The 17,821-nt window shown below is 42.5% G+C and overlaps 2 protein-coding genes across 2 annotated transcripts; both read right to left on the minus strand.

Annotated features, from left to right (window-relative positions):
* zbtb37 (zinc finger and BTB domain containing 37) lies at positions 1-10,183 on the minus strand. Its single transcript, XM_036586562.1, has 4 exons — positions 9,667-10,183; positions 7,951-8,947; positions 5,502-5,601; positions 1-528 (listed from the first exon to the last, which is right to left on the minus strand). Exons 2-4 carry the CDS (start codon positions 8,916-8,918, stop codon positions 1-3), a joined length of 1,596 nt encoding a protein of 531 aa, XP_036442455.1. The 5' UTR covers positions 8,919-8,947; positions 9,667-10,183.
* Positions 10,184-14,783: 4,600 nt separating this feature from the next.
* Positions 14,784-17,598, minus strand: s1pr1 (sphingosine-1-phosphate receptor 1). The gene is made up of 2 exons (XM_036587124.1): positions 17,493-17,598; positions 14,784-16,813 (listed from the first exon to the last, which is right to left on the minus strand). Exon 2 carries the CDS (start codon positions 16,618-16,620, stop codon positions 15,514-15,516), a length of 1,107 nt encoding a protein of 368 aa, XP_036443017.1. The 5' UTR covers positions 16,621-16,813; positions 17,493-17,598; the 3' UTR covers positions 14,784-15,513.
* Between the last annotated feature and the right edge of the window lie 223 nt (positions 17,599-17,821).

The following is a 17,821-nucleotide window of genomic DNA, read 5'->3' on the forward strand; positions in this document are numbered from 1 at the left end:
TCAGTCGGGCCCAGTGGTAGAAACAGACGGCTGGACCCCTTCGCCAAAGGACGAAGCCCCGCCCCCTCTGCCTCCTGCCCCGTTGCCTTCGGCGTCCTCCTGGCTGGGGGACTCATCCTCATTCTGGCCGCCGCGGGATGTGACGGTGGTGGTCTCGGGCGAGGCGCTGTGGGACACCTCCTGCGGAGTGCAGCCCGGGTGGTTCTTGCGGAAGTGCTGGTTCAGGATGGCCTGGAAGGGGAAGCTTTTCCCGCAGACGTGGCAGTGGAAGGGCTTGTTGCCTGTGTGCTTGCGGATGTGGTACTCCAGCTGGTCTTTGCGCGTGTACTTCTTCCCGCACATGCGGCACACGAAGGGCGTGATGCCCATGTGCAGACGCATGTGCCGGTCCAAGCTACCTTTCTGGTTGAAGGACTTGCAGCAGTAGATGCAGGTGAGGCGCGGATTGTAACGGAACCAGCGGTCGCCCACCTGTTCCCGCAGGTACTCCTCATAGCCGCCCATGTCGAACACAGCAGGCTCCTCTCCCTGGAGAAGAGAAAGGAGAATAACCAAGAGAATAACCTTTGGTTGCTGGCATTAAAGCCACAGCTTGGCAGTTTGGTGAAGACGAATGTACATGACTTTACATGTATAATGAATGAATATTCATTAAGGGGCTACTCCAAACTCTCGCACAGATTTAGAACCCACTTGACTGATATCCCAGCACCTTCCAGCAATAACCCTTTCAGCTTGGCTGGTAAAGTAGAGAGAAGCCTTATTAAACTGGAGAGAGCTTTGTTCTCCCGATGTTCAAAAGCTAAATTCTAATGTGTAAACTTAGCTTACAGGTAGTCTCACAAGTCTGTTACTTTGCACTATATACAAGTGGCCAACAACGACAGGACAGGAGAAGGTCATTTAAATGATAAAGACTGTATGTAAGTGTGTATACATGGACTTGCGTATGGGCCAGGGGTCGGCAACCCAAATATTAAGAAGTGCGATTTTGTCCTTTCAACAAAAATCGAATCACATTGGGAGCCGCAATATTTTATGTCTGTTTTACCATCTTGGTTGTAAATATGTCTCAGTACGTGCTAATGTCCTCGCATAGGCTAAAAAACATAACATAAACAAAAACGCAGACTTACTTTGTTCTGCTTTAAGCTTCACCTCAGCTATAGCCGCAATTTTTTGCATTTCTAGCAGGAAACTTTTCCACGAAAGTAGAATAGTTTCTTGTAAAATGTCTCTCAACGTTCGTCTTTTCATTATCGCTGTTCACCTTAAGGTTTCTCTTTGCCATTTTGTTAGCTAACTAGCTAGGTGTTGTCTCTGTTGCTATGGTGACTAGCAGTCTGCGTGCCGATCTTTAGGGTTAAAGGCTGGTTAATAAGCAGTTATAGGCTACTTTAACTCCAAGGTTTAAGACCGTTTATTGTTTAAACTGTGTTGAATGATCAGCAGAGTTTTATTTTAGTGCAAAGGTGGATAATTTTATTTTTACCTACAAATCTAATTGTGCTGCTAACTTTGCAACAGGACAGTAAAAGAGCTGCCTGCAGCTCCAGAGCCAACCCCTGCTATAGGCAATAAGAATGCAACTGAGAAAACCCGCTACATGTGACCCACTTTGTGTGCAAAAGATTTCAGACACTCCGTTTCTGTGTGGTTAGAGCATCTGAGGCTGAGACTAACCTATAGGTTGCTGTTACTGCAACCTATTATTGTTACTAGGCTATTAAGCTGAGCTGCATTAAATTAGTCTTTTTTGTTTTTAACCTTGATGGAACCACAAACGGCCAATTTAAACCCATGTTCATGTTTTGTGAGGGAAGATGTTCTGTGTGTAGAAGCTACAGCGCAACTACTCTGTTTAACAAGCAAGACAATGGTAAAAAAGAAAAATGCTTCTGCTCGCTGCTACAGTGTGCTCTAAAGCCAGACAAAATATCAGGATGAATAAAGGACATGGACTATGCAAACAGGTTATGAGACAAAACTGGTTTACTTTATCCTTGAACAGTGCACTTTCAGACAGTGTCCACTTTGATTTGTAATAGCAACAAATGCTATCTTTCAGCGTTTCTCAATACCATCAATCACCTAAAAACTATTACAAAGCCAAAAACATAGTAGTAGCGGTCTTGAAGCCTGAATTTTGCCTGTACTTTTGTACATTTTTGCAGACATCACTGTGCTATTCAATCTTTCAATCTATATTTGGTTACTGATCAATGCGACACAGTTTGAGGCAAGTGTGAGCTGAGCAGGCAGTTAGCATGCTGATAATTGGTGGGGTATAAGCTTCCATTCGCTTGTATGCTGTAGGGCAAAACTAAGCACACTGCAGACACCCAACATGGTGGGAAACAGTGTAAATTTGATCTATTGCTGGGAAACGTATGTGCATTCAATATGCAGACAACCAGAAACTGTATTTACAATATGCATTAAAATGCTGGTTTGCTGAGCAGTTTTCAGTTTGCCTTCTGCATTACGCAAAAGAGCCCCAGCAAGAGCTTATCATCATCATCATCATCAGCCCTGCGAGAGGTGAACATTCGTAGGCGAAACACAATGTTTCCGACTGAATAAAGCCAATCCTGCGTGCTCTGCACAGATTTGCATTGGCATCAACACGTTTTGCTTTTTTTTTATTTTATTTACATAGTTTGCATGGAAATGCAGTACAAAAGAACCTAATCTGTTTTCTGCCTAAAGCTCCAGTCATGACTCACAGCAATACTTACTTAGGTTTCCCCACTCTTTTTAGGAAATAACTTTCCAGGACAAATTCCAAGACAATTTCCATGACTGACACACAGGACAGCTGTAGCTCATCTTAAAATGACGCACAACTTCAGACATCCTTAACAAATGTTTGGCTTTAATGTTAACTATTGTTGGATCACAAGTTCTACTGACATAAAAGAACTGAATGTTACATGCAAGAATCTGGTGTGTGTAAACTAAGGTAGCCTTACTCTACTGTCCACATGCGACACTGAAGCACTACTATTTACAATTAGTAACGCTAAATGCTCAAACTGAGCATAAGCACCTAAAATATGTCAAAGTATGCAAGAAAGAATATGTTGAAATATGCAATCTTGGTGGCTTACTGGCCCAACATCTTCCATTTTATCATATTTCTTATTCTCCATTAGTGGAGAACTAGCCTACGAAATCCCAAAACTTCCAGGATGTGTGGGAGCTTTGTTATTGACACTGCAACAGAGGCCTTCAGAAAAGGAACAACAATGCTTCAAAATCCACTAATAATACACAACATATACTGGCTTACGCGAGGAAACCTGGCATATGTCTAAAAAGTAACATGGCCAAGACTCCTGAAACTCTTTACTGCATCGTTTATTTGTCAAATCTCTTATGTTTCCATAAACTTTATCACTGTTACAGGATATCAAAATGACTCTTCCTGTAAAGCTATTGGTATTCATGAAAACTGTTTAAAAAGTTTTTTGCTTTGTAAAAACGAGGGATGTGAAAATGATCTAGGAAGGTTTTTGTGTTGAATGAGTAATGGAGGCTGCCTCTTCAGATGAGCTAATGAGCTAACAGAGATAAAGCCTTAGGGTCACTACACGACTTTTAAAGTCTTAACATATTATAAAAAGACTGGGCATCTCACACTAGTTTTGCAGATTTTTTGGGAGGATCACACACCAAATGGAACTCCTGAGAACTCCCATTGCTAGGAGAACCAAATAGACAAACATGGAGCATCTCGCAACTGCTGCAGTTTTCTCTGCCGTTTGTGCTGACACAGTAAAGAAGCAGCTGGTAAACATGTTTAAGTGAGGCTCATGGATTTAAAAACATGTTCAGTGTGGTATTTTTTAGAGTTTTAACTGTACAGAAACTCGATTGTACTCATGCTTTAAAATCAGCTCATTAAAAATTTACTTGTTGTATTTTCTTCTTTCGCGCTCTCCGTTTTCATTGGCTGTTGCAGGAGTCCTTTCAGATTGAGTCCTTGATCAGTTTACACTAGATTACACTCGTAGTCGGATTGAAAAAATGAAACGTTTGATAAACTCCGAATGGTCTGAAACGCGTTCGGGAGACCAAAAATCTGAGTCTGCACCCCTCAAACACGACTCGATTCTCTCTCCAACTGTCGACTCTGACTGACCTACAAATCTGCAGGCTAGAGCCGACCAGCACAGACTCGGCCAGACTGATAATCCAGGCTAAAATCGTGATAAAAGTCGTGTAGTGTAACCCCGGCTTAAGTGTGACGAATGTTGATGAGAACTCGCACCAGTTTTGCAATTTTCCGGCTATTAACCAAACAAACATTGAATGTTAACAGGGTTATATGCCAGTTGGTAATTATACGGAAATCACATTACTATCAGACTATCAGGAAAAACGAAAGCTGGGTGTGGCTGCAGGTTTCCATTCCAACAAAGCAGACAACTCCCGTTTCTAGGAGACCCAAATAGACAAACATGGAGCGTCTCACAACTGCTGCAGTTTTCTCTGCCGTTTGTGCTGACACAGTAAAGAAGCAGCTGGTAAACATGTTTAAGTGAGGCTCATGGATTTAAAAACATGTTCAGTGTGGTATTTTTTAGAGTTTTAACTGTACAGAAACTCGATTGTACTCATGCCTTAAAATCAGCTCATGAAAAATTTACTTGTATTTTCTTCTTTCGCGCTCTCCGTTTTCATTGGCTGTTGCAGGAGTCCTTTCAGATTGAGTCCTTGATCAGTTTACACTAGATTACACTCGTAGTCGGATTGAAAAAATGAAACGTTTGATAAACTGGTCTGAAACGCGTTTGGGAGACCAAAAATCTGAGTCTGCACCCCTCAAACACGACTCGATTCTCTCTCTAACTGTCGACTCTGACTGATCTACAAATCTGCAGGCTAGAGCCGACCAGCACAGACTCGGCCAGACTGAGAATCAGGGCTAAAATCGGGGTAAAAGTCGTGTAGCGTAACCCCGGCTTAAGTGTGGCGAATGTTGAGAACTCACCTCCAGTTTTGCAATTTTCTGGCTATTAACCAAACAAACATTGAATGTTAACAGGGTTATATGCCAGTTGGTAATTATACGGTAATCACATTACTATCAGAAATGAAAGCTACAGAGCATGAGTGTGGCTGCAGGTTTTCATTCCAACAAAGCAGGTGAAACTGTTCAAAGACTGAGACCAACTGATTTAAAAAGTAGAATCAAGTGAGCTCCTGCTTGTTTAGAATGCAAACTTGCAGCCAAACCAGCCCTTTATGGGTAAGACTGATGACCCCTGCTATAAGCTATGGCTCTGAAGTGCTCATACGAGTTATTTCATAACTAACTTTGAATCACGATGATACAATTTATTGAAAGAATTTTACAAACATCTACATTTACATTATGGTCCAATATTAATAAGGACAATGAAATGTGTGTTTGTTTAATATATGTAAGGTGACCCAATTATCAGAACAGCATGATAACTGTTTTTGAGCCACTTATCTCATGACTGTCTCTGTACCTGAGAAGTGGGATGTCTCTGGTCGTCCACTCTTCCTGGAGACTCACTTTTGGCCCTGGGTCTCTCGGCCATCACCACCACGCTGCCTGTTGGGCTAAACCTGCAAGAGACAGAGAACACCAAAATCAGACCCTTTCATACACCCACACAAAACGTCCCAAACCGAACTGACCCAGACAAACTGGGGGGGGGCAGACGTTATAGAATATTTTGATAGCTAATCGAAACTAGGTTGGAAATGATGGCAAATTTGGCACTCTAACAATTCCATTATCAAAAAAAAAAATAAATAAAATTTACCCTAACTTTCTCAGAAATGTTAGGTATTTTTACCAAAACTACAATTTCTCTGAATCAACTGAACAGGACTTTTGCCAATATTCCGTAAAGGCTGTCCGACCTACTTACTACAAGAGATCTAATCACAAATGAGCATAGTTGTGCGTGAAGCATTTGTGAATAAGTCAACGGTCTCATTATGACAGATTTGGCTTACAGATGACTGTATGACCAGCATTTACATCATCACCAAACTGCCATGTCCTGGAACGCTTAGACAAGTATAAAAAGATTTCTGACCACAAGCCTCTCCTTTCATTCTAGCGGATCACATAACTGTACAAAATCGATATTCCATGCCGTTCCTGTTTTAGCTCACTTTATGTCCAGATATCATTACAGAACTCATGAAGAATAAAATGTAGACTAATGCAACGGCTGCACCATTTAAGGTCAAATAGAATAATAAATAATAATAAATAAAAAAATTAACGGAATAACAAATAAGAAGCTGGTGAATACGAAGCAAACTTAATATTTAATAGTAGCTTTTTCCTCTATGCTGGAGTTCTGACAAACCAAACTACTCTCATTTGTTAGAATGAGCAACGGTTACTCTTACAAACATCACGAAAGCTCATCATGTTACATTACTAACAGTCACTGAAATACTCTGAGCCGTATCAGTTTCTGTATTTGGCAGCTACTTCAAAAACTACTGAACATTCGGCAGCTTGTGCTGACACAGCGTTAACTACAGCTAGCTAACTACGGACAACTGCTTAATTCATTCTGTAAACATGGTTTTCGTGTGAAATGTCATCTGCTTGTCCTGGAAACCTGTTCACACACAGCTTGTCTAGAGCAGCATCTTAAAACGTTTAACTGGTTAATTAATGCTGCAGCCTGAAGAGCCATAATGTTAAACTGCATATTTATTTTTATGTCACTTACTGTAACTCAAAATTATGGGTGTAAACAAGTCAGTACGTTTTTTCTGTGGCAGTAAGTCAGCTCTTGGTTAGCAGTATGTCAGAACATTGCCAAACATTTTTTTGTTACAGCTCTTCCCATTTTCAGGCCACATTTAAGCCAATTAACCGCTTGTTAATCGATTCACATAAATATCTAAAACAAAACAATGTTCATTTTTGCAGCCCTACATTTAAAAGGTACACTGTGTAAGAAATGGGCATTTGGAGACCTCTCTGGTGGCAATGTGTAATTGCGCACAACATGCAAAAGAACATTTTGTAATGTGGGCTGGGCTTCGGACCCCTTCCCTGAGCAAATGAATCCAATGATTGTGAACAACTTGAAAGAGAATTCAAAGAGAACTCAGTCTAAACTTAGCTAACTTTGTGTCTTCTGAGGATGTGAGTGAATTATGCACTATTGTCATCACATCACATCATCAGTATAATGTTTACTTATAATTTTACATTTGAGATCTAAACATCGAGCCAGACTTTCTTTTTGAGGCCGTGCGTGTCTCTGACTTTTTTATTATATCAGGCTTTACAGGGCGACTCACAGTAGTGGACGCTCACCATATTTTACTGTGTTTTTTTTCTTTTGACTCAGTAATGCTACTACTTTCAGGCTAAATCTCTCTAACCTGACTATGCTGTTTAAAACTTCAAAGCTACTTTGACATTACAGGTGTGAACAGGCACAAATTTGATTTTTTCAGAGCTGTGTGAACACAAAAATCTGAATCCTTCCAAAAGATGCTGATTTTTGCTTTCAGACATGAGACTCTTTCACTCCATATGTACAAGATTGCATATTCAGTACACGAATATGTGATCGAACTGATAATGGACAGACAATTTCACACATTTTTTATTGTATTTTACTGTATTTTGTGGCCATCATTCAGTGCAGGTGGGGACAGAATCAAGTAAATTAAAATGTGAATTATAAGGCAGAGATCAGGTCAGATAGACTTGATCTGAGCAAAAAATTGTCTGGAATGTGAATGTAGCCTAAAATGGTGGATCATGGGGAACTCAATTGTGCACATTCGCCTTGCTCCAAAACACCCACTTTAACTCACACAGGTCTTGTTAATTAGCTTATGAATTCAATCAGGTGCATTATACACAGCGAAGGGGTTCCCCAGGACCAGAACTAGGAGCCAACAGCCTAAAACATTCCAACAACTCACCTCTCAGACTCGCTGAAGCTGCTGGAGGGCTGGGAGCTCTTGGCTCTGGAAGCCCCGGTGACAAAGCCCTCCTGCACCAGTGTGCTGCGTCCTGAGGTGTCAATCATCATGGTGTGCCCCTCTTCCGCACCGCTGCCCTCCTCTGCCGATGCCTGAGTCTCCGCCCCTATCCACTCCTCCATCCGCTCCGTCTTGATGCGCAGACCTTCCACAACGCGCACTCCCTCCTCTCCGCCCCTCTCTACTTCAGGCCCCGTCTCCACATACCACTGGCCCGCCCGGTTAATGCGCAGTATGGGCTCTTTCCCCACTGAGGCCTCGGCGCCCAGGCCGCTGTGCTCCACCACCTGTGGGCTCATGGACTCTCCGGACGGACTCACCTCACGGACCTCCCTGATGTCTCGGATGTCTAGAACCCCTCCGGCAGCACTGTGGGTGGTGATCACCCTAGAGCCACCGTGCCTGGGACTGAGTGAGCGGGAGCCTCCGAGCGTAGCTCCACCCCTTTCGGGCTCGATGGTCCGGCCGGTGCTCCTGTGGGCCTGAGAGCCCGTCAGCTCCTCTTCCACGTCAGCCAAACTTATCTTAAAGTGGATGCCCTCTAAAATCTGCGTGCAGCGGTCGATGATGTGCTGCATCTGGAGGAAGCTGGCCGCCGTCAGGTAGCTAATGATGTCGGCCAGCTGCAGACACAAGCGGCCAGTGTAGCAGAAAGACAGGAGCTGCTCGAACACGGAAGGGTTCCGGATCACGGACAGCGACACCGTGCTCATCTCGCTGAGTGACATGTGGTCCCTGAAGTAAGGGGAGCTGGCGGCCAGGACCACTTTATGAGCGCGGAAGCTCTGGCCCTGCACATTGACCACGATGTCACAGAGGCGGCCTTGCATGCGCAACTGGTTCAGGTGAGAGAGAACGGAGTTGCTGAAGTCGGGAATGTCCAGCTGGATGCTGCCTGCTCGCTCCATGCGGACTGCCTTCTGGGTGCTGCTAAAAGCTGACGCAGGAGAATACTTTATGAGGGTGCACTCAAATTAAAGCAGTCTATACCAGTCAGTACTGTAAACATAGCATAAATCAGTCATCTGAAGTCTTGGAGTACCCTTGCCCTGTACATTTAGGGTTGGTTTTCTCAAACTTGGATTAAGCCTAGTCTTAGACTAAATTGCAAAGCCAGTAATAATTCAACACTGTAAATTGTTTTTAGTCCAGGGTTAGGATTAATCTGGGTCACGGAAACTGGTCCTTAGAGCTTTTCCTGCTCAAACTCACCCACTTCATCTCAGGAGGGGCTTGTATATGGTCTTTTGAGATGGATCAAGTGCATTAGAACAGGAAACCACCAAAATACGCAGGGCAGGAGCAGGATCAGGACTGAGGACCACTGCCGTAGCCCACCAAATAGACAATTTAGTCTTTTTTTTAACTTGTCAAATCATTAGCTAGTGATCTAATCGAGCTAAATTAGGTCTTTCACAGCAGAAAACACAAAACTGCAGAGCAGGTGGACCACAGTGAAAAACAGCCATGGAGAAAAATCATAATAGCCCTGACATTACATGGAATTATACCATTATAATAAGAGTAATAACACGTGTAAAGTTCAAAAAGTCACCATTACATGCTTTTGCCTTTGTCTTTAGCCTTTTAAAGCCAACTTATGACATTGTAAAGGAGAGATATTACACAAGCAGCTTATTTAAGTCTACTACTTACCTTGTTTAATCTCAAACACAATTTTTTCGGCACTTTTTGTTTATGGCTACTATCTGGACTTCGCCCTTCTCCAAAAAAAGGGTACGTTACGAGATTAATTCGCGGCTAAAGTTGCCTTTATCCCTTTGCATAGATTTAACGTGAACGCTAAATGTTATCAGGCCACTCCGAAAAAGAAGCGGGGCCATGCTAATGACCGACGGCGCCGAACAACTGTGGGCGAAGCTCGTGGCCCCCAGGTCGGTCAAGACAGCGCGGTGCAGCGCGGCGTTTAGCCGGAGCTTCGTGCAAGCAGCCCGGCTACAGGGAGGCGCCTCGCCCGTTCCACACTAAGTTCCACACGCACGGACAAGATGAAGCTCGTTTTCGTCCCCTTTTTTGAGCACGTACGGAAGGACTTTAGCGCTTCTCCCCTGCCTTTTAACCGCTTAACATTTTACTTCATCGCCCCCCTGTTTGTTTCTTCCCCTTTTCTCCATTTCTCTCTGTCTCTCGCCTTTCCCCCCATATGTGAAACGAGCCGACGGTGACAGAAATCATGTTTTGGGAAATGTAGTTTCTCCACACTGACTCACGCGCGGACATGAACGGAAAGGCTGACATGTAAAGACTCATATTCCCATGATGCTTCGCATGAAGGCCACAGTAAGTGCAAAGGTGGGGGTGTAGTTTGGTTGCATTTTTGTTCATAAAGCTTTAGTCCGTTTTTTATGTTTTTGTTACTTTGACGAAATTTACAGATTTATACATTTAATACACACACATTAGCCCACATTTAGCCCGTTTACTGTGAGCATTTGGTGTATAAAAGTACTGAAAACTGGACTTAAATCTGTTCCTCATTCAAAGCTTGAACATGAAATAGGCTCTGAACGCAGCAACCAAAATGCCAAAGTCAGCGTTTGGTAGAAGCTTTGCCATCTTTATTGCTGAGTCAGTTTGACACTCTTAAAAGTTCATGTGTACCTTTTTAGGAAGGTGGTTGAAAGTTTATGAATTTTCTTGGTTTATGACAGGCTTATGTTTGGAAGGCCGTTACTACCTCTGGGAAAAATATATAAGCATCCAAGAAGTCATAATAATGGGAAGATTTCTCATATTTATGACTTAATATCTTATAATAATTACTAACTATCTCATAATAGTGAGAAAAGCTTCTTAAAATTATGAGAAAGTAAGTCATAATTGTCATACTAAGTCATACTTATGAGTAAGTAAGTCCTAATTAGGAGATACTAAGTCATAATTATTAGCAAGTAAATCCTAATTATGAGATATTAAGTCATAATTATGAAAAGGTAAGTATAGCCATTATTATGAGCTGCTAAGTCATAATTATGAGATTGAATTTCATTACTATGAGATACTAAGTTATAATTATGAGATACTATGTCATAATTATGACATACTAAGTCATAGTTATGACATACAAAGTCATAACGTTCTCGTTATTATGACTTACTAAATCACTACATATTTTTTTCCAGTGGTTGAAATGGGCTTTCATACTTACGACACTAGATTTCTGTCATATTTAGCCTGTTTTTATTTTCTTAAAAAGGCAAGCTCAAAAAAACAGCACACTGTCCAAAAGTATTCAGGCAGCCCTTCTAATTAGTTAATTTAGCTACTTTAAAGGGCCTTTATAGTGTGAAATTTACGTTGCTTTTTTTTTTTTTGGAATAAATATTTTGATATAGTACGTACACTTTAATAAAATTTAAAGTCCATATAAGGAAACTAAACTGCAAAAACAGCTCATTATGTATTCATTGTTTTTTGTGATGTCATAAAATCAACACATTTACTGTCAGCCTACAGCCATTTAACTCTGTCCATTTATGCTGAAGTTATATGAAAACACTTCAGCCTGGACTGCTTTTTGAATGAGGCGTAATGGAGGGGAGGTGAATCAGAACGGAGCTCATTTACATTTATCAGTCTTAAAGGCACGGTAAGAAAGGAATAAAGAGAGGTTGGAAAATGCTCATATACAAATGAATGATCACTTTTTGGTTCATAAAGCGCACAAACGTCATAAGTGGAACTCATATAAGATGCAAGAACAATGTTAAAGCCTATCTATGAGTAAAATTGATGAGCTGGATACCCGGCATGCTTCGTGCTGTTCAGTACAGGTTTGTTCACCCTTATGTACGTTTTCTGTTCTCCATTCTTCCTAATTTCGCTTTTCATTCCTTTCTGTTCACAAGACTTTTTGCTGAACTTAGAAAAGGTTCATTTTATTGCTATTGATGCTAGATAGGACATTTGCATTTATTATTTCAGGCTATTTTACTTTAAACATTTTATTTGTTCTGTAAATTGTTCACAAGCATATTTTAACAATATTCACTTGTGGTTTTTTGTGGAGTATTTGGATAAGAGGTAATCTTGATGAGCTCAGCTGAGTGTGCAGTGATGTCTGGATTAGATAGCTTGTAGTTTTCCTGTGGGAATGAGGAGAGCGCCACACATGACTGGAGAAGGCAGTAAACCCTGCCTCAGCACGTCTCGGACATTATTCAGTTCCGCAGCAAAAAAACGTGTGGTATGTATGTAAAATGCTCTCCACTTCTCCAAACAGGAGGGTGTTTGGTTTAGCCTATCCAGGTGATACTCTTACCTAGAAATCAAGCTTTTCTTTGAATTCCTTTGAATTCTGGTACAGTCACCATGCTGGCGCTCAGTCAGGCCTCACTCTGATACAAATAAAACCAGGTTAGGTTTAGCACACAGCGCATGAGTCCTGTGGAACAAGATTAAGGTATTATTTGTGTGGGTGGATCATTCTCAGCACTGCAGTGACACTGACATGGTGGTGGTGTGAGTGTGTGTTGAGCTGGTCTGAGTGGATCAGACACAGCAGTGCTGAGTTTTTAAACACCTCAGTGTCACTGCTGGACTGAGAACCAAAAATATCCAGCCAACAGCATCCTGTGGGCAGTGTCCTGTGACCACTGATGAAGGACTAGAGGATGACCAACACAAACTGTGCAGCAGCAGATGAGCTATCATCTCTGACTTTACATCTACAAGGTGGACAACAAGGTAGGAGTGTCTAATAGAGTGGACATTGAGTGGACACAGTGTTTAGAAACTCAAGCAGCACAGCTGTGTCTGATCCACTCGTACCAGCGCAACAAACACTAACACACCACCACCACATCAGTGTTCCTGCAGTGCTGAAAATGATCCACCACCCAAATAGTACCTGCTCTGTGAGGGTCCATGGGGGTCCTGACCATTGAAGAACAGGGTAAAAGGGGGCTAACAAAGTGTGCAGAGAAACAGATGGACTACAGTCTGTAATTGTAGAACTACAAAGTGCACCTATATAAGAAGTGGAGCTGATAAAATGAACAATGAGGTTAGATACAAGGTAGGTGTACCTAATAAAGTGCTCAGTGAGTGTATATGAATTGCAAAGATGAAAAACATAAACCTAATAAATGTAACAATGGAAAGTGCAAAACTTAAAAAAAGTAGTAAATTAGTAAACCATATAATATATATTACCACAAACTCTGAAATTGAATTGCTCATGCTTTATCATGTTGCAGTGTGAAGTGTGTTTCAGACATTATCCAGCAGATGGCGCTGTCTGAGCACGAATGTGACCCATTCAGTACAATGTAAAGCATTTTTCTTTGGTGTAGTGCTGGTCTTGCTGTTCTATAGTTTCCCTTCAGTCTGGACTGATATATTTAATTATCTATGTATTTATTTTATGATGTGTGAATTGAAGCATTTTAGCTTATAAAAATAAACAATGATGAACTAAAGTGCTTCATATATTAAAGGGAAATATATTTGTGTATACATTTCAAAGAATGTGTTACAAAGAACGTGTCACTTAAAATATATTCACATCATGCCAATTCTTGAAATTTACATATGCAGTCATATGCAAACGTTTTGGCATCCCTGGTCAAATGACCTGTTTTGTTGATTTTCTTAGTAAAAGTAACAACACATCCTCTACAGAGACACACTTCGGCACATTTTCATACACAACTACTGTTTTTTTGCTGAATTTTAACATATTAGGAAAATCAAATCATAAAATGTGGCCTGTGCAAAAGTTATGGCACATTTACTATTTTATCTCAGCAAATAAATAGAAATCATGCATTGAAATGTGCAGAAAAATGTCACATTTCAGTGTGTTCTCTGTAGAGGATGTGTTACCTTATTTCCACTTCAAAAATCAACAAAACATGACCAGTGTTGTCTAATTTTGACAGCTGTGTCTATGTATAAGGACATGCACAGAGTTCTGTTTCATTAAGTCTCGAAAGCCTTGTTTTTACAGCAAATATTTATTGACAAACTAAACCACAGGTGTTACAATGTGCAAAAATGAACAACAGGGACAAAATGGGCTCATGGCTGGCCTACATGGATCCATATTCCTGACAACAATACATTTTGAACCATATCTAAAACCCTGACAGGGAGGCCGACGATGGAGACATTAGAAAGAAAGGGCTCTGTTTTCAGGTTCACTTTCCCCACATCTATTCATAATGCATGACCCACCGCCACGGCTTATTTCCATAGATTTGAACCATGCTACATTGCAAAGGCAAATGCCGTCCCCTTTGGGAGACGACCAGAACAGACCACGTGCATCAGCTACAGGACACAATGTACTGAGATCTATTAGAATAATGGTAAGAAACACAATAAGAGCATGAATTATAGACACCACATTGTCCTCTAACCCTCGTCCACATCACAACACGTTTTCAAAGATAAATTAATACTGGCAGCTACTGTACAAGTACACTGAATGTCTACAACAACTGTTTACCTGATGTGAAAGTGAGATCAAACAAATGGCCAGAATACATTCTCAAACAGGGGTTGAAGAAATCTCACTAAGACCACCGTGTTAAGCCAAAGAAACACAAGTACCTACTGTATTTCTTTAATTTAATTTCCATGAAATGGTACAAATGAGCATAACAAACTATTTTTTAATCAATCCATTATCAGAAGAGTCAGTAAGGCCTATGATGGCTCTCAAAGAGCACTTTTACAACAAGTGCTATTCTAAATGTTCCTCAGACTGGAACAAGGTTTTGTTTTCTTTTCCGCACAACATGACAGGACGATGGGTAATACTGATTAATCAAGTTTACGCAGCTCAGTTTGTTAAGTGCTTCCCTATTTTTCGTTGTGGAATCGGAGGAAGACGGAGGTTCAGTGCTGGACGTCCTTCAGAAGTGGCAAAAAAAAAAGAGTCTTAAAAACGAGCAGCACTTTCCAGTCCACGCAAGGGCTCCTGGATTTTTGTCATTTAGTCTCAGTTTCTCCCAGTTTAGCCCTTTTCAGGTGGCATTTTCACACAAGTTAAAAGGCGTAGAAACGGTTCAAGCACTAATCCAGCCCACCCGTACACACACTGTACATGCTAACAGACAGATATCCACACTTCACATACACATTCACTACATAGGATGGGGAGAAATGTACAGTCCCTTTAAGACAGGGTGTCTAATTCTGGTTCTGGAGGCTCGGAGTCCAGCACAGTTTAATGATTTCCCTGCTTTAGCAGATGTGTTTCGACAGGGATCACCAAATTGCGCAGGGCTAAGGCTGTGTTCACATTGCAATGGCGCAAATCAGGTTTTTTGCCTAAATGTGTTTTTTTTTGGGTAGTGTGAACACAGACATCAGATTTAAACCACTTTTATAGGTGGTCCAACATGCATATTCAACGCATGGCCGTGTGTCCGTAATGAGAATGCCCAGATCAGAAGTAGGCAAAGCAAAAAATCTGGATTGATAAGGCCTGTAATGTGAACGGAGCCTCCAGGACTCAAACTGGACATCCTCGATTTAAGAAGAGGAGGTGATGTTCCCCGAGGACACAATGGTCTCCCTGGGTGAGTATTCGGGCTCGTCCTTGTTAGGGTGCGAGGAGTTGTCCGACTTGCTACGGCTGAACTCCGCCCCCATGATGGGCCTGGAGAACTTCCCGGAAGGCTGGCTGCACACCTTGCTGCACAGCAGCATCTTGATGAAGGCGCGGCGCATCTCGTTGCTGGTGAGCGTGTAGATGAGCGGGTTCATAGCCGAGTTGAGGACGGCCAGGGCCAGGAACCACTCGGCCTTGTAGAGGATGTGGCAGGCGCGGATCTCACAGGCCACGTCCAACAGCAGGAGGATGAAGAGCGGCGCCCAGCAGGCGATGAAGCAGCTCAGCACGATGATGACGGTCTTGAGCAGGGCCATGGACTTCTCCGAGCTCTTGTTGGCGCCGCGGCCGTTGGAGACCTTGCGGAAGACCAGCTTGCGGCTGCGCGTGCGCACCAGGGTGTAGATGCGGGCGTAGAGCACCACGATGGCCATGAGGATGACGCTGAAGACGGTGGTGCAGAAGAGGATATAGGTCTTGTGGTAGAGCGGCAGCACCGTGGAGCAGTTCTTCATGCTCTCGATGCAGTTCCAGCCCATGATGGGCAGGCCGCCTAAAATAGCGGCGATGAACCACACCGTGCTGATCAGCATGAAGACGCGCCACGTGTTCCCGTTGTTGTGGAGCTTCATCTTCAGCATGGTGAGGTGACGCTCAATGGCAATGGCCAACAAGCTGAAGACCGAAGCGGCCAGGGCAACGAACATGCTGCCCTCCCGGAAGAACCACTGCGTCGGGCTCAGTCTGTATGTGTTGGCTCCCGAGAGCAAGATGTTGGCGGTGTACACCACGCCCGCCAGCAAGTCTGACAGGGCCAAGTTCCCAATGAAGTAGTACATGGGCTTGTGGAACTTCTTGGTCTTCCAAATGGTGAGGAGAACCAGCACGTTCTCCATAATGATGAAGCAGCATACGATGATGAACACCACAGAGTCGGCCTTGAGCCCAGACTCCTTGTCCGTTTTGCGGAATTTCCCTGTGAAGTTGTAGTGCTTGGTTATCAGGTCCAACTCCTTTGAGTCAGCCATGGTCCCGCTGCGCCTGAAAGGTTTTACAATCCACAACCTGTGCAGCCACAGTCCACTGAGGGGCACTGGTGGACCAAAGTGGCTTAGACTCCAATTCTTTTTTGGCGTGATATCATGTATACTCTCCTAAGTAAGGTAAAAATCCTCAGCGTGGACGAATATGAGCAAGTCCAGGGACGACATTGTGGAAAGACTGAAAGGAACAAACAAACAAGTGAGTAAACAAGAAATAACCTCACATAAACAGCATTACATTATGTTTAAAGGAAGCAGATTAGAGATACACTGAAAATCTTCTCTACTCTTTATTACTGTGTTGGACTGTGTTTAATTTAGGAGGACAATAAACATTTGTTATAGTTTAAGTTGTCCAACAAGAATTTGGCTACTGGAAATGACAAAGCAGCTGCTTGAAATAAGCTATATCCCAAAATTTTCTTCATATTAAGGACGTTAAAAGTATTATTACATGTTGTTAGGGTTAGGGTTCATTGATTTAGGGTTAGGCTAAATGATACTAATGCTATGTCCGGTATGCTGCTCTCCTAACCCGCCAGCGTGCAATTTGCCAGTGAAACCCGCAAAAAATTTGCCTTCAAACATCTCCATAAAACCCAACACACTACCCGGTGTAGACATGCCAGAGTCTGAAACTTCTCAGTCTCACTCATACTCATTACTAGACCATGGGCAGGTGGGTGAAAGCGCTGATCACAAGCAAAGCCGGATGCCTAAAGAGGCACATTCACTTTTTCTTGTAATAGTTGTTAAGACCTCTAATCTAAATCTAATCATCTACCTTGCAGTGTCTAAAGACTGAAAGAGTGAATTTGCCATTATGGAGTTGTATTGCTCCAGAAAAGAGTTCTTACCTCCACACAGTGAGGGAAAAAGCCCTTAAACTCGGTTCTCCAGATGCAGCAGCTTCTCTACACCCTCAGCTTCGTGTCTCGTACTGAACTACCAAGTCAGATCTCCAGAGCTCCGACCACCGGCACAGAGCAGCTCCGCCCACCATTGGGCGACAGGAACGCCCCCCCTTGCTATCATCACAACCTCATTATTCCAGTTGGGCCGAAGGAGATGACAGCATGGACCACTTTAGATTCCTAAAGAAATGCCAAAGCTTGAGCGGGGATTAAACAAAGGCTATGTGTATGTTTTTTTTTTTTTTTTAAGGTTATTCATTTTTACATTATTT

This window comes from Colossoma macropomum, unplaced genomic scaffold (genome assembly GCF_904425465.1).
Source record: "Colossoma macropomum unplaced genomic scaffold, Colossoma_macropomum, whole genome shotgun sequence".
Classification (NCBI taxonomy): domain Eukaryota; kingdom Metazoa; phylum Chordata; class Actinopteri; order Characiformes; family Serrasalmidae; genus Colossoma; species Colossoma macropomum.

Bases quoted from the DNA above. Each gene is read 5' to 3' on its own strand.
- zbtb37 (XM_036586562.1), bottom strand. From the start codon at position 8,918: ATGGAGCGAGCAGGCAGCATCCAGCTGGACATTCCCGACTTCAGCAAC. The intron at 5,602-7,950 runs GTGAGTTGTTGG...TGTCTCTTGCAG, and splicing joins AGCTTCAGCGAGTCTGAGAG to GTTTAGCCCAACAGGCAGCG. The intron at 529-5,501 runs GTACAGAGACAG...TCTCTTCTCCAG, and splicing joins AGAGACATCCCACTTCTCAG to GGAGAGGAGCCTGCTGTGTT.
- s1pr1 (XM_036587124.1), bottom strand. From the start codon at position 16,620: ATGGCTGACTCAAAGGAGTTGGACCTGATAACCAAGCACTACAACTTC.